Genomic DNA, 17,180 nt, shown 5'->3' on the forward strand with positions numbered 1-17,180 from the left:
GAAGTCCCATATTCCCTGGGCAATTACCAGAGTTCTCCCTGCCACAGAGCAGGTTTTGAAGCCTGTGAATACTTGTCACTGTGTGCAAGTGTCATGGCCTAACTTACAAACTTGAAAATGTCCCAATTTGAAAAAGGGCTTTCTTTTTCGACTTTAAGCTTTCGTGACTGCAGGAATTCATATTCTTTGGGTCTTTCGGTAAAGTCACGTATATAGGTTCAAAGAAAATAACAAAAAATAGCAAAAAACTACGACGTTTTGATCGCAACGCCAGCGGTCAGCATCCTGATTTTTTCGTTATTTTCTTTGAACTTATCTACGTGACTTTACCGAAAGACCCAAAGAATATAGGCTTTCTATTTAATTACTGTAAACTAAACTAAAACTATTTAAATTTGACCAAGTACGGCCCACTGAGCTATATAGATGTTTTTTAGAAGCGACCGGGCCACAAATAGCTTAACGAAGTGGCTTATCATGTAGACATGTATAGCAGCCAAAGAATCCAAAGGCATGTTTCTAAATGTGGAGGGAAAACCCAGAGGACCCAGAGAAAAATCCACGTGACCACTGGGAGAACACGCAAACTCCAAATATACAGGCGTCAGAGTCAGGATCTAACCCACAACCTCCTCCGCATACCAGACGAGGGAGTAAACATCTCGCCACCGTGGCGCCCCTAAACCCTACGATATCGTTTATAGGGGCGAGAAAGCATTAATGGCAGTGGGATTCACGTATACTATGAAGGGTTACCGCAGACCCTTCTGGACTGAAGAGAAGAGGAAGACTTCATGAGAAGTCAAACAGTGATCATCCAATGCAAACAATGCGCCCCCCCCCCCCCCTGTGGAAATTTGGAATGTTTACCCGCTGACTCGGGGCTCCCATTGCTCTATCGAGCACGGAGACATGTTGACTTTTAGGGGCAAAGTTGGGTCTCTTTCATGAGAAGTTCAGCAATTGCTGGGAAATTCAAGAAAAGTCATCATCATCCATGTCTATCCACTGCCGGATAAAGGCCTTCCTCGACACACTGCCACCCTCAATCACAGTCCTGCAATGCCACAGTTCATATCACTTCTGACACATGGACTTATATCATTGCTCCATATCCACAGTGGTAATTATATTAGGCACATTCTAGCCTTTCGCCGCCATTCTGTCATCAGTCTCTTTCATCCGCCACCACCCTTCTATAGATATCCCCTGCAGAAGCCTATTGACAAGTCCTGACAAGTCCATGTGATGTCTTTGATTTGCATTTGTTCTCCCGTCCATGACTTGCCTTTTCAGGCTCATGGTGTCATTTATTCCAAGCAAGCATTTCTCGATTCTTATCTGTGCACTTCCCAATTTTTTTTCGATCTTGTATTGCCAGTGTGTATGTTCCTCGTCCAAACGTAATACCAAAAACTCAACCGCGTTCTTCAATAACACTGTGGCCTTAAAAATGATAAATATATGAGAAGCAACATTTTGGGCAATGGCCCTTCTTTATAGCATTGTGCTGCCCCAAAACGTCACCCCTCTTCTACAGTTGAATTTTAAGGCCACAGTGTTTGGAGTTGTTTTGTTACTTGTGCTGGCGCATCACTGCCAACGCGCTATCACCAACATCGTAGAGCAATACAGTCGTGGGTAATATGCACTGATTGAAAACTCTTCTTAAGGCACAATGGCTGCGGCTTTTCACGATTCGGTGTCCCCCAAGCACTCCGTCGTGCTCTTCTTCGACTCTTTATTTCATAATTGCATCTACGAGACATTTTTGCCAGTATCAAAATGGTGAAAACTTAAGAAAAGGCTTTACACTTTCTGACAATAAAAAAGGTGTTAAGATGCTCAAACACCTAATGGCTACTTAATGCAAGGCATCAAGTATGCATTAACCACACATAATTGTGGGGAAAACATGCAAACAAACATGCTCTGATTATATATACGCAGTCTTTGAAACTGATTGGCCTACACCAGACAGCCTTCTTTATAGCTTTGTCTCACCATCAGTGTTAGACCTGAGAATGCCAAAAGACGAACAGTACAAAGGCAATGCAAGCATCAGAGTATGAATAGCTTGGGTTGAGCAGTTATCTCTATGGGACCTCAGAATTTTGGTCACAATGTCTTCAATAATTGTGCTAGATATACATATGCTGCCCTTTTCTGGTTGTGTCTCCACAATAATTACTTTTAAATAGTTTCGTAAACATAGTACAATTTACGAACAACGCACACACAGCAGCATTATTCGCTGGGCTAAAAGGGCATGCGAATGGTCACGTTTCAAACGTGACGTCCCTGTTTAATTTGTGATCCCGTGGCAGACAGCAGAGAGCGACCTGAATGCCGTGGGTGTCTCGGACAAAGTGTCCGTCTCTTCACACAGCCTTTTAACACTCCACCAGCTGCACACAGCTTAAGCTGCGGTCGTGCGCTCCGTAATGAGCAGCTGCACTCTGGATCTCCCCTTCATCGGAGTTTGTATGACGACTGCCACTGGGGATTCTGGGAGAAGTTCTGCAGTGTTCCATTCCAGAGATGCTTGCCATCGAGCTGTGTCGCTCCGCCGAATGTAACGCAGTTTTAGATAGAACACAGCCTGGCTCTAAACGCAGTACAATGTGGGTTGCTTTGTTTATCCTGAACTCTTCTCGTATGACTCATTTGAACAGAGGGTCCCCTGCTTGGGGATGTTTTGAATTCCTTTTATTACTGTGGGAGAAAGCTGCGATCCCAGGAGTATGCATGGAGGGTCCAGCAATGAGAGATCCCTGGTGTTAAAATTGTTGGGACCCACTGTCCGTCTCAGCATCAAGAGTGAAAGTAGGCTTTCCCGGTTATGAGTATAAAGCGATACTCTCCAAAAATGCCCAATGAGGTAAAAGGACATATCAGAGCACGCAGCCAATGGCACTGAGATCTTGTGTTCAAATCCTTACAGCCACCACCAAGGGGTTGCTCTCAAATTCTAAGGTCATGGGTCACATGGGACCCTCCGTGGCTTTGTACTCTGGGAACAGCCAGTAGAGGAGATTGGGGAGGAGGACGGGTGGGAAAATGAGCGAGAGGAAGGACATTGTAAGAGTTGGCTATTTTTGTGTGGGTCTGTGTGTCAGTCTCTGCGTCTCTGTCTGTCTGTCTCTCTCCATACATCTTTCCATTTCTGTCCCTCTCCCTCGATTGGTATCCAACTGTGGCTCTGTGTTTCTGTACCTGTCTCTTGCTTCATCTGTGTCTGCCTCTGTTTGTGTCTGTCTGCACAGAAGCCCATTTCGTACTACACACGGCCCTGCGGACTGCATTTGCAGACTCCTGCAGTGTCCATTTGTTCTCTGTCTCTGTGTTTGTATCTCTCCATTCTCTCTTAATTTTTCTGTTTGTCTGTATGTATGTGTGGTAGCGTCAACGTCACTTAGTGGCGAATGGAGTATTGGTATATGGGGAGTGGTAGTGTAGCGGTTAGCATGCTGCGCTATGAACCCAACGACCCCAGTTTGGTTCCCGCTCACGGCCAACACCAGTGGCAATTATCTGAACCGGTCCTGGGCCTCCCCTAGGTCGACTCAGCCTCAAATGAGTACTTGGTGCGGTGTGTAGTAAACATTGTCACTAGGGAGACAAAGGCGGCCGTGCGTGGTTCTGGCCACCCACTCCCTCGTGTGCAATACCGGCTTTCATTTGTGCTTGCTAACAGCACTTGCCCCTACAGTCTGTTAAACACAGTTCAACATACATACAAGACAGTCTGCTCAGGGTCTCACCTAAATGCCGAGACAGCTCTTTGTCTGGGGACTGCAACGTAAATTTCACAGAGCTTGCAAGTGGCCTTGGGTGCTGCAAATGCACCCACTATTGCGCTCAACTCTCAAGCGTAGTGAATTGACATTCACAAAAAAATTACATTTGTCATTTTATGCTGACAGGCAATACAGCCTTGCTCAGCATTGAGTCGTGCATCTTTAAAGCCAGTATATCCGGTCTAAGTAGATGATATCCATGTGAGACACCCTCTTACCGGGCAGCAATGTGCCTTTTGGAGGCAGTACAGCAAGCAATAATAATGATGATTAACTCCGTTTTATAAAAGCGCCTTTCAAATTGGTGAAATCAAAGCGCTGTACATTAGTGGTAAAAAATATCTCTTTTAAACCTTACAAAAATAAAACGCTGAACAACCAGTAAAAACCCAATAATAATGCAATAAAACCAAAAATAGAAACATCGGCAGAGATTGAGGTAGGTCAGGATGGTCCATTTTTTTTTTGCATTCTCTCAAATGCACACTCCAGACACATTCATCCATTCATCACGCATAGTCAGCGAAGGACCGTTGGCGCCTAACGTGTGACCCCTTGCGACAGCATTCGCATAAACTGCTCTTGCTGTCGTACACCGGCGTGTCTGGAGTGATTTGTTTAATCCACGGATCACGATGTGGGGGGGGGGGGGGGGCGACGACGGGACTGACGTCATTCATTTGAGGGTCGCTGTTCTCACTTCGAACGTCAACCACCAACCCAAGTGCAAAATTTTCTGGAATTTGCGCATCAAGACGGGCCACATGTCCACTGCAGATTCCACAAACGTCAAATCGAAATACCTAACACGAGGTACACTGAACAGACGTCACAAGGCAGGATCCTCCTGAACGCGAGTCTTCAGACCCAGTGATGACAGCATTAATAATGGGGTGTCAAGCTGCACCTCAAAATCAGAATCTTTTATTTATCCTGGAGAAATCCGATAAGCTATGAAGCTCTTTTTCACACATGTCCTATATAGCGCATGAACACAAGAAACGAGTACTCTATTGAACGAAGCTGGTTTTACAGAGTTGGGTCAAAGAGTCTCAACACAGCAATGGCGTAGAACTTATCTCTCCTGCTGAACCCGAGCCACTGAACTTTCCACATCTCTGTGGTGAAAATGGATCTCTCAAGAGGGTGTCTACCACTGGAGCTTCCACACTGTTGGACCTCCGTTTATTGAGCCCAAACGTATGATGGACTGTCAGCCGACAACCGTGATTTGGACTCGCAGTCATTCCACTGTGGGTTGACTTCCTCAGCCACAGCATCGAGCAGCCAGATATCTTCATGTGAATGGGCAAAGGCGATCCCCGCACCTCCGATTAGCATGGTTGGCTAAGTACGGTGCGAAAAAAGTTCAACAAACATACTTTCTGGGATGCATCTGAAAGGGGCCTCGGGATGAGTGCCGTTGTTGTCAGGAATAAACTGTACACCACTGCACCACCGCTCCCCACAGCCATCACCTGACTCTCAATTATGTGCTTCTGTGTTACCGTACATTGCCCGGACAGCGTGAATGTGCACCTGGCCAAAGCTGTGAATGTGTAATCGACGATCTTTCCTTTTTTTACGAAGTGCCGCTCCGAATTTCGGGCAAACACGAAGCGTTTGCGCGGTAGTGAAACTTTACAATGCCCAACGCGTGGGAGTCGTTTTATTCCCCCCCCCTCCCTGCTGCCCCCCCCCCCGCACCCTAAAGGCACTAATAAAGTGAAAATGTCAACGCGCACCCCTTCGTCAAAGTGCCAGCGTTGCCCCGGCGACACGAATGCAACCGGCTGAGAATTAAAGACACTCGCGACTGCAGGGTCCCCTTCACCAGCAGCTGCACACACTTCACCACAGGACATCAAAACCGCTGAAGTGCAACATTAATACGTCAAATCGTTTGAGTCTCCGTGAACAGTGACAGCGAGAAATATTTCCACGTCTGACATTGCCATGTAACGGAACAGCCATTGATGACTGTACGTACATGAACAATCACGGTTGAAAATGTGTTAGGTTCAACTGTACTCGTATCTCTAATTTGTTTCCTTATCTATTTTTTTAAATTGTGTTAGTACGTTGAACTTATTTCGCACCGTACGTAGCCACCCGTGCTAATCGGAGGTGCGGGATTCATGAACCGTTAATGATCCAATTGTCACCGTTGGAGTCTCCACTGCGCTACGAGGTAAATGGGCATCCTCCCAGACATTGCAGGATCACGCCGTGTGAGGGATCAGCCTAGGAACGACACCACAAAGTCACCGCTGTGTGCCACTCGATCGCAGTCCCATCGAGAGCGCAGCGCGTCATGGCATTATCGCTGTCAAAAGCCAACATTGGCTGAATTAAGTGCAACATTAAATGTGTACGTCAAACGTGTTTTGTGGCCATTGGTTACTGAGATGGTACGTTCAAATTTAATTCAAGTATTCATAATTATCAGTGGCAGTGACTATCGCTTTGAAGGCTGCAGTGGCCAGGTTGCTCTACTGCCAACAGCCAATACGAGCCGGCGATGGGAATGGTCTGTGCGCACACACAACGCACCATCTGCTGGACGTGCAAGGTATTATTGCTGATTCAACACACGTCCTGCATGATTATACAGGTAGTCCTCTAGTTACGATGGAGATGCGTTACGACGACCCCATCGTAAGTCGAAAATATTGTAAGTCGAAGATGGCCTAGCCTACCCAGGAGTCTTAAAGAATGGTGATAATTTAGCAAAACAGAGCAATTTATCGTGGTAACCTTAAAATGAAATCGCTAAAGCTACGTATCATATCCTTGGTTCTTTCGGTAAAGTCACGTAGAAGGTAAATAATAAAAGAATAAAAATAACATTATAAAAATAAAACGTAAAAACATTATTTTATTATTTCCCTTCTACGTGACTTTACCGAAAGAACCAAGAAGATGAATCCCTGCAGTCACGAAAGCTTTAAATCGAAATTATACGTATCATACATATGCATTGAACGTATCGTAACGTAGCATATTGTACTGTACTCACCAAGATTCTGTCCGTCGTCTGCATACTTGAACGATGTTGGGTTGTTGATGGAAATTTTGTCGTATGCTATCGCAATCGTAAGATCTAAATATCGTAAGTCGGAGCATCGTAACTCGGGGACTACCTGTATTAATAAATGCTCTGTAGTGGAGTTGGCAGTGCCCCGAGCATTGCTGGTTCTGCTGTAGCTCAGCTCCAGGGACCCCCAGCTCCAGTTTCGGAGACCAACACCAACATCATCCACAGCTGTGGGGCTCTTTGGAGCTGCAGCCTGGTCAATCCTACTGTGCAGGCCTCTCATCAATTCACAACTGGATGACAGCCTCCCCCATACCGTATCAATCATGGGAGTTGTCGGTATTTCTGTTGTGTTTGGTAGAACTGTTATTCACGAAAGGCTCCTGATCGCGCTAATAATTCACGTCTTGACATTGTTGTTTATATTTAGAAGTAATGATGCAATGTATTATGGCGCGTGACAAAATTTAACAGGAAATGTAAATTTGGGATTGGCATGGTTTGGGTGTAGAAGTGTACATTTGTGTGAGGAGGATGGAGGCAGGGTAAATACATTTTACCCCATCATAGAAAAATGGATGAGTGCACAGCTGACTCCATAGAAACAAGAGGAACAGAGTCTACCAAACGTACACAAGCGCGGATGTGGATTACAAACATTTACATTCACTTACAGGGTGTTTATGCCAGGCATTAAGAACCCTTGTGACATAAATCACAAGCTCATGCCACTGTGTATCTACGCTTCAGAACATTTAAAAACTATCAGCAACTGCGTCACAACAGCCTCGTGAGGTAAAAACTAGACAGGCCATATCCTCCACATCTTGAAATAAAAACATTTTACGCTCATATTTGAAAGAGTTTGTGGTGCGACTTGTATGTGGGCCTCTATAGCCACCATGGCCACCATTACGCGCGTGAGCAGATTTTAATAACTTGATTGGAACCCCTGAGTAGAGTCACCAACTTTATTGCTACCACACAGTCACTTCAAACATACGGTACTATAATCTTTGTATTATAATACGCACTATTTTGCCAGTGTTCTATTTCCTGAACTTTATATATTACACCGTGGTTTCCTGCTCTCCCGGGACATAATTTTGTGGAAAAATATCGTTTATTTTAATTCCCCCAATGTTTTGGCCTCTGTTTTACTTTTCAGACCATCTTGTACTCCAGTGAATGTGGTGATGATATATGACTACAAATGAAATTACACTTCGTGCTGGGTAATAAGCCCTTATATCGGTTATCAGGGGTTTGCCTTTGACCAAATTATCCCAAAGCAGGACATGGCAAATAAATGATTAACACATATCACCGCAGTGGCAAGATGTTAACTACCTCAACTGCTGTACAGGAGGTCTTGGGTTCAAACCCGACCCTGATGCCTGTATATTTGGAGTTTGCATGTTCTACCTGTGGTCGTGTGGATTAGAAACACGTGTGTAACGTATTTGGCTGCTATAATTTCCACGTGATGAGCCACTTCGTTGAGCTATCATTTGTGGACAGGCCGTTTCTGAAAAAGAGCTACATAGCTCAGTGGACCTTACCTGGTTTTATAGTAGTTTATTTTTACAATAGCAAGAGAGCAGGTAAAGTGGCAGTTACCTTCTTGTGAAGTCCCAATGGCTCTTGCGATCCGCTGCGGCCATCGCAAACCCATCTTTTGCGTGACCACTCGCCAGGTTTCAGGCAGCCTCCACTTCCTCTCTTCCCAGAATGCAGACTGAGCACGCTTCTCTGCAACGTATCAGTCCTGCTGTCAAGAAAACAATCGTTTATAAGAAAACCCGGGAAAACTTTGCAGCTTCTAAAGACGTATTCAGAATGGTTTAGGTTTCATTTTTGGCCACGGGTAAATTCCACTGCGCAATAAATGCTCATTTTAGATGGGGACCTGGTTCCAGAAACCTGCTTAAAGCAAAGAAAATGGGCACAATGTTGGACATCATTCTGAAAGGCACGCAGACCAGCCCGAAAACACACCGTAGACTTATATAGCGCAGCCTACGTGGTCGCCTGACATGCAATATGTATAACGTTAGGTGTTAAGTACTAAACACATACGACAATTGCGATCTTAAGTGTAGCAGTAATGTACAGTCACCTGGTCTTGTTGCATTTGCAGGCCGGTGTCGCTGTGAATAGCGGCCGTGTGTGACCCTCAAAAGGTCTCGTCCTCCTTGCGTTTAGGTCCTATAAAAATGACTCCGGTGTTTTTTCTCGTTACGTTTAGGCCACCGATTAAGAAAACTGTCGTGTCATTACGTCCTGTCTATTTATACATTGCATGAACGCAACCATTTGATTTTAATTGTCAAACTTCCACCATCGGTTTCTACGATGGCCAGCACAGCAGCAATTGCCATGTTCTCAAATAAAAATGTGGATCTGATTAAATCTACGGATCATTTGCTTTCTTGCGAAAAATCAAGTGGAGAAAACTATAGCAGCAGCATTGCTGTTTTGTGTTGGAATAGATATATTTTTGTAAAGCTTTTGTGTCATTGTGTATCTTATCACACCACTGTTTTTTTCTTTTTTCAAACAATTATAAGGTAGATCGATTCCCGGTTGTCCGATAGCTCCGCTGCATTGACTATGTGCACTCTTGTTTTACGTAGAAAATATTTATTGATCCTCTCCACGTAGCACGAACGGTCGCTGGAAGCCTTGCTCCTCGGTGTGGTTGAACAGCAAAGTGTCTGCAGTGCTTGCATTGCAATTTCAGCCGAAAAAAAGATTTCAGTTGAGCTTTCGATTCAATTTCAAAACTATTTCAAACAGTACATCTCCTCTGCAGCAAGCTTTCAAAAGCACAATGGCTCCTACTTCAATAACAAACGTCTTATTTCCAGTTTCAGAACGAGAAACCCTGTACTCCCAACTTGCACACTCACAACACGACACGTACTATAAAAACATTGTTCCATTCGACGTTAAACCTTCGGTCTTCTGCACTGTCCCGCTAACCAGTTTGTGCTTTGGCATTTTTCTCCGACGTACTCTGTGTTTTTACGTTTAGAGTCTGCTATCGGGCCATTCCCCCTCCCCCCAATCATGCTCGTAAGTTGCAAAGCCTTTCCCTCGGCCTCCTAAATGCTTCTCAGGGTTAAGGCAAGGCGATTTGTGGGGCTGATTGATTTCGCTCTGGGTAAGTGATCTCGTTCAAGCATTAGGCTCTGCAGGTGTGGCAGGGTTGGCTCAACATCTGAAAGAAATAACAAAAATAGAGGATAATGGAATTGTCAATTACCTTCCACATATTGTCACATCAATCACGAGTGGTCTGGGAGATCTTTCTATGAATATTTTTTTACATCCAAATCTCATATCAAAACAAAGTAATATTTTTAAAACTCATAGGTATGTATGTTTCAATAAAGTGATCTGTAACCACAAATGTATGCATGTGTGTTGAACTTCTTTCGCACTGTACGTAGCCAACTGTGCTAATCGGAGGTGTGTATTTGGTGAAATTATACAACATCGTCATGTATTTACCCACGTGGAAATCACTGATATTCGGTATGTCTTTTACTATGGTGACCTGTATGCCACCTTTATACCAAGAGTTAATTTATGCTGTTGCTGTAATACTAAACATAGTGGCGAGATGTTAACTACCTCGCCTGGTATATTTGAGGTTGTGGGTTCGATCCCGACCCTGACGCCTGTATATTTGGAGTCTGCATGTGCTCCCCGTGTTGGCGTGGATTTTTCTCCGGGCCCTCTGGTTTTTCCCTCCACATTTAGAATCAACATGCGTTTAGAGTATTTGGCATTCTTAAACGTATACACCATAAGCCACTTCGTTGAGCCATCATTTGTAGCCAGGTCACTTCTGAAAAAGAGCTGTATAGCTCAGTGGGCCTTACCTGGTAAAATAAAAAAAAAAGTTTCATAGTTTTAATATTACCCGACGATGCAAGTTAGTAGTGTGCTGAACAATAATTATGAAGGCTGCGAGTTCAAATCCCAGTTGGGGGTCAATTCGGACACGTTTGGCCCTCTGAGGCTGATCAAATGAGAACTGTGAAGTCAGCAGTGGTGGTCGGAGGCTCAGCGTGTAGAATCTCCACGTGCCAATGTGTAGATTTCCATTGCTGCCAATCCAATATGTCACCACAGCTTTCAGTGCGACGGTGGCTCAAGGGTAACGATTCCCGAGTTTTGGCCAAGGCCAATATCGTCCAGGTTTAAACTACAGACAGCCACTTGTGTGGTTCACCTCGTTCACTCGGTTTTCAAATTAAGTGAGATGATTTTTCGATTTAAAGCTTTCGTGACTGCAGGGATTCATCTTCTTGGTTCTTTCGGTAAAGTCACATAGAAGGGAAGTAATACAATAATACAAATAAAACATAATAAAACAATTCTCACGACGTTTCGGCCACAACGCAAGCAGCCGTCCTCAGGTGAAAACCAGGTCTGTCGAGGCGACAGCGTCTGAATGAAACAGCACATGTGCTTGGAGCATATATATAAGCTGGGTTGGAAGGGGGGAAAAGGGCGCCTTGACGAAAGAATATGCATATCAAGAGGCATTTAGCATGCCTGTGCATAATGCGTAATGCACAGGCATGAGCAGTACTAATCACACACCTGCATTTCCCATAAATATGCTAAATGCCTCTTGATATGCATATTCTTTTGTCAAGGCGCCCTTTTCCCCCCTTCCAACCCAGCTTATATATATGCTCCAAGCACGTGTGCTGTTTCATTCAGACGCTGTCGCCTCGACAGACCTGGTTTTCACCTGAGGACGGCTGCTTGCGTTGTGGCCGAAACGTCGTGAGAATTGTTTTATTATGTTTTATTTTTATTATTTTATTACTTCCCTTCTACGTGACTTTACCGAAAGAACCAAGAAGAAGTGAGATGATGTTTATACACGAAAACAGAATGTACTCTTTTTTTTATTAAGTTTGTCTGAGCTTTATTCTGAGGCTAATAATTACTTTGTTGGATGACTGATGTGTCTTAAACCCACTCTTTACATAGTATTGGTGCTAGGTGTGGAGGTGCTGCCCGTTCATTATGGTAAATGCCTATTTATTCAGTAACCCAGCACGTTTCATTGCTGGCATTTCCCAATGGTCGTCACTGACATTCTGTGATAATCTGTTTAACGTGGAAGTTACAAAATGATTTCAGCATGGCATGTTACATCATGCCATATCTGTGATACAATTGGTGATTAAAATGAAACACGTGTCTTTAAAAAGCATCGGAAGCAGACATCGGCACGTTAGGATTTAGGCAGGTTAATCGATTGTATCCTTTGTGTTATGAGAGTAATGCCAGTCTGTAGAACATAGACTGAGCATTCACTTCTCTACCATTGCATAGCTTCATAAAGATGACACAATTAATACAGCCCTTGTTCTATACACTCCACAATTCATTGCTTTCAAGTACACGAAGTGGCCTGTACTTGACGAGCCAGGGATGAGGCATGAGTCTTCATTTGCGCACCAACGGCCTCAAAAATGCTGCCTCCTCAGTAAAGTTTTGAGACGCTAACACGGCTCCGTGTCTCCAGCAACTTAATATTCTGCCCCACAATCCCTCATTACGTGACACGCATTCGTCAGAAGATCCAGCACCGCAGTGCTGCGCATTGTGCTTTACATGGGCCCTGCTTTATTGTACTCGGTTTCGTTCGTAAAACGAGCGCCCACAGTTAATGCCCCCTATCAATTACTATGTTAGCTTAACTGCACTGGGCCGCATCTGATGCTGTCATTCAAATAATAAAGGCAGCTTGGCCGGAATAGAAAAACTAAAAACTGAGATTTAGTCCTTGTGCCGAGCACTACGTAGATGACAGTCTTATTGATGAATCATTGGTTTTTTTCTTCTAAACAGAGACATAATGATGAGGCTGGCCGTTTCCTTAATCAGCATCGCAGTCACATGGAAGCGTGAGAAGGCGTGACCCGCGCTGAATGTGAATTGGCCCTCGGACCCGTTCTATGGGTGGGCAACCTCAACCAGGCCATGAATTTTATACAATAATTGCAGATTAATGTATTACAAAACCAGAGAGTGGTAATCAGATGAAAACCCCAATTAAACATTACCCTCTAACCATTAATCTGTCTGGAGATTGACATTTAGCATGATCCCGTTTCAAGAGTAAGCAACATGAATTACGTTCTGCAACATGAATTACGTTTTGCAACATGAATTACGTTTTGCAACATGAATTACGTTTTGCATAATGTCTGGCTTAACATGCTGCTGCATCGCCCACCAATCAGCATGCTCATCAAAGAGCCAGTTTGTACAAAGTCGATGGTTCTATTGCCAGTAATTTATGTAAGAAATTAACAAATGTGTCATCTCCCATAAAGTGAAGATTAAAAAAAGTAGTCATGTCATTACTAAAAGTAGGTGATTGTATGCAGTTACAATATCTCAAATCTAATTGAACTATAAAATATCAACAAATCAGAGATCACTTTGAAAACTTTGGGTCTCCCAAGATCTGGTGTGGTTAGAATCTCGACTCACAGTCAGAGAGCAAGTCCAAATCTCAGGTCAGGAGTCAACTCAGCCGACCATTTATCTGAACTCAATAAAATGAGAACCACTTAATGGGAGGTTAACAATGGTTTCTCAAATGGGAAGACTGGCCCCTGCCCTCGTAATGTGGAACTGCCACCAATTGCTCTTGATATCTGTCAGAGATGAGCAACACCCATTAACTGTTCCAGGAGACACTGACTTTTTCCAGTGTAAAAATCCACTCCACGGTCTTCCTAGCAAAATACTAAATGAATCTTAATGGGCCTCATCCAGTTAGATAAAGGACATTTAGCTGGATTTGATCTGTTATCAGAATTCACAGAGACAAACAACATTTGTGGTCCTGATGATGCGTTTATATATGGTGTGTGTGTGACAACAGCTTAACCTAAAACATAGGTTTTAGTAGCCAATGCAATGCTGTATATTCTGTTGTTGGGTTAGGCCTCGTGGTAGTTTTATACAAAAAACAAATATTGAACAAATGTGGAAGGAAGTCAAGACCTGAATGAAACTAAACTATTTAAAACTTTAAACTATCAATCTATTTTTAATTTTAGCAGGTAATGCCCACTTAACTATATTGCTCTTTTTCAGAAGCGACCTGGCCACATATGATAGCTCAACGAAGTGGCTCATCACGTGGAAATATAAAGCAGCCAAATACTCTCAACGCATGTTTCTAAATGTAGAGAGAAAAACCGGAGGACCCGGAAAAAAATCCCCGGGGAGAACATGCAAAACTCCGAATATACAGCAGGCGTCAGAGTCGGGAACGAACCCATAACCTCTTGTGTACCAGGCAAGGCAGATAATATCTCACCAACGGGGCGAGAAATTGCGCTGTGTGCAGTGTGTGGATAAACGTGGCTGAGGGGTTGCGAGTTGGGTCTTAATCTCACCGATTCCATCCTTTGAAGAGCCTTCATGACCAGACAATGAATGCTAAGGAGAAAAATAAAAACAAAAAGAAGAACTAAAAAATATAAATTGGAAGGGGAAAACAAAACAAACGGACCAAAGGAAGCACAAGGAATATATAAACTCATTGGCTTGTCTTCACGTATTCAAGTTCGTCATTCTGAAAGTTTCGCCATAAAAATAGCTGACTTTTTTTTAAGTACTTTTACTCTGAGAAAAATAAATGTGCTAATACCTAGTACAGTGGTTAAAGTACTAGACTCATAGATCTGATGAATCGCATTTGGGAGTCAATTCAGCCCATCGTACCTTGGGTCGGTAAAATAAGTACCACTCTATGGGCCATGTTATTACCGTTATGCCCACTACCTTCTGGCCCTTCCCAGCAGAGTACAGCTGGCATGCTGATGAGCCCATATGATGGTAAAATACATCCATGTCTTCCACATTGCGGATTGCTTTACATACTTTTTTTAAAGCCTTTTAGGCAAACGTTAGGACAGAATTTAGTTTTTCCTTTTAAGTTTGTAAACCTTAAATTTTGATTTAAAGCTTTTGTGACTGCAGGGATTCATATTCTTGGTTCTTTCGGTAAAGTCACGTAGAAGGGACATAATAAAATAGAAGGGACATAATAAAATAATAAAAATATAAAACAATAAAATTCTCACGACGTTTCGACTGCAACACAAGCAATCATCATCAGGTGTGTTGTAGTCGAAACGTCGTGAGAATTAAATGTTTATATTTTTATTATTTTATTATTTCCCTTCTACGTGACTTTACCGAAAGAACCAAGAATTTGTAAACCTTGATTAAACATTATGACAGACTTTATACTTTTCAAAATGTACAGTCCCGTTTCTAAGTGTTATAATTATCACTGGCACAGGTAGGTTGTTACCTTTTCTTCGAGCTCCTGAATTTGCCGTATCTGACGGTCCAGCTTATCTTCAAGGTCTCGTATCCTCTGCAGGAACCCACATTGACAAGTGGCACAAACAACAGCACTGCACGATTACATCTAGGGCTAATACAAAGCCAAGTTGGAGCCCTGAGTGTGGAGATTAATCTTGTGCGAGCAAACTTTCCATCTCCATCGAGGCCAGGTTACCAATGAATGGTCTCAGGCTCAATTAAACTCAACCCAACGTTGTTTAAAAAAAAACACACGCAATATTGTCTCCAGCACTGCATGATTGAGCAAACTGAGCCAGCACTACTGAGATCCTGGATTAAAATCCCATCATGGGAGGTTACAGAGCAGGTGGAAGCAGAGTAAAACATTGCACTCGTATGAAAACGCTTTATTTTATTTTACTTTCTCTTTTCTTGTGACGTTTAACTTGTTAATTAAAAAATCTAATGAGACAAAATAACCACAATACGACAATATCTTGAAAAACGGAGGGGAGCATTATCGTGGCCCTTGTATCGTAGCATCACCATGTCGCGGCAACCCCAAGGCGCGTCTGTGCACGTGCTTGCACGTGTGTACATGCGTGCATGCGCCTGGGGAGCGGTGGTGTAGCGGTTAGCCAACACCAGTGACGATTATCTGAACCGGGCCTGGGTCTCCCCGAGGTCGACTCAGCCTCAAATGAGTACCTGGTGCGGTGTGTAAACATCACCACTGGGGAGACAAAGGCGGTCGGGCGTGGTGCTGGCCACCCACCCCCTCGTGTACCGTTCCGGCCTTCATAGGTGTGCTACTCGCTAACGGCACTTGCCCCAACAGTCTGTTAAGGCTATATACGGTGGATCTTTGCATGCGCCTCATACGTGCGTGTCTGTGTGCGTGCGCGCGTGCGCGCGTGCGAGCCTCGTACGTGCAGGGCTTGGTGCAGCAGCTCCATGCGGTCGCGCAGCACCTGCGCGTCGTGCTGCCGCGTCTCGTTCACCACGAGGCGTCGCCACTGCTCGGCGGCGCCGCGCAGCTCCGACAGCTGCCGATCGCTCGGCTTGGCGCAGGCGCCCGCCTCGCTGCTCTCCTGCTGCAGCACGTGGTACAGCGTCGCCTCCAGCTCCAGCACACGCTGCCCCGCGGGACACGGCAAAACGTAAGTGCGACAGGGGCCGCGGTGGGGGCAACGGAGAGGAAGAGATGGCTTCAGCAACACTCGTTTTTTTTAACTGCTTTATGTTTTTAGTTTGTTGTCCTCCCCCCCGCCCCCGTACCTCCGATTAGCACGGCTGGCTACGTACGGTGCGAAAAAAGTTCGACAAACGTACTTTCTGGAATGCATCTGAAAGGGGCATCGGGATGAGTGCCGTTGTTGTCAGGAATAAACTGTACCACGTGTTATGATTGGGAACTATACACGTACATTTAGTATTCGCGCTACCATTGTTGTCTATCACAGAGACAGTCTGCGGTAGTTGCACATGAGGTTTCGGACAAGCAAACTAATCAGCAATCCAAAATCAGCTTTAACAACTCAGTGAGACGTTTAGTGCGCGAATAGAACTGATGACAATGCTTTGGGAAGTAAATCTCGATGCCTTCAACCACAACAACTACATGAAGGGCATGAAGGAACTTGTGTACAACAACAAAGCACAACACCACAACTAATATTGGTAGGAACCTCCTGGTTACACCAGCCCACAGGAGATTATTGTGTCCGTCCGTCGTGCAGGGAGGGGCTGGGTGGGGATGGTGGGGAGGGGAGGGGTGGGGCTGGGTGGGGAGGGGCTGGTCACCTCGTGGTGCCCTTATAAAACTCAACGTTTAACCTACTCACGCCGACTTGTGCCCGCCCTCACAGTCGGGCATATTTGCGGAATACACCACGCTGCCGTTGACCCTGGCCATTGACCGAGTAACCCAACGTTCCTACCAGCTCCCTCCGCAGGAATGTGTTTAACAGGCATGG

The 17,180-nt window shown here is 44.5% G+C and overlaps 1 protein-coding gene across 1 annotated transcript in view; it reads right to left on the reverse strand.

Moving 5' to 3' along the window:
- Window positions 1-17,180, reverse strand: part of LOC144717491 (janus kinase and microtubule-interacting protein 3-like) — a 231,433-nt gene that overhangs the window by 50,300 nt on the left and 163,953 nt on the right. Inside the window, exons 19-23 of the mRNA XM_078592860.1 lie at window positions 16,134-16,340; window positions 15,209-15,274; window positions 14,286-14,328; window positions 8,957-10,060; window positions 8,458-8,608 (exon numbers count right to left, since the gene is read on the reverse strand). Coding sequence (XP_078448986.1) covers window positions 9,945-10,060; window positions 14,286-14,328; window positions 15,209-15,274; window positions 16,134-16,340 — 432 coding nt within the window. The 3' untranslated portion in view covers window positions 8,458-8,608; window positions 8,957-9,944. The remainder of the gene's footprint in view (window positions 1-8,457; window positions 8,609-8,956; window positions 10,061-14,285; window positions 14,329-15,208; window positions 15,275-16,133; window positions 16,341-17,180) is intronic.

Source organism: Lampetra planeri, chromosome 4, assembly GCF_965212315.1.
Source record: "Lampetra planeri chromosome 4, kcLamPlan1.2.h2, whole genome shotgun sequence".
Taxonomy (NCBI): Eukaryota; Metazoa; Chordata; class Hyperoartia; order Petromyzontiformes; family Petromyzontidae; genus Lampetra; species Lampetra planeri.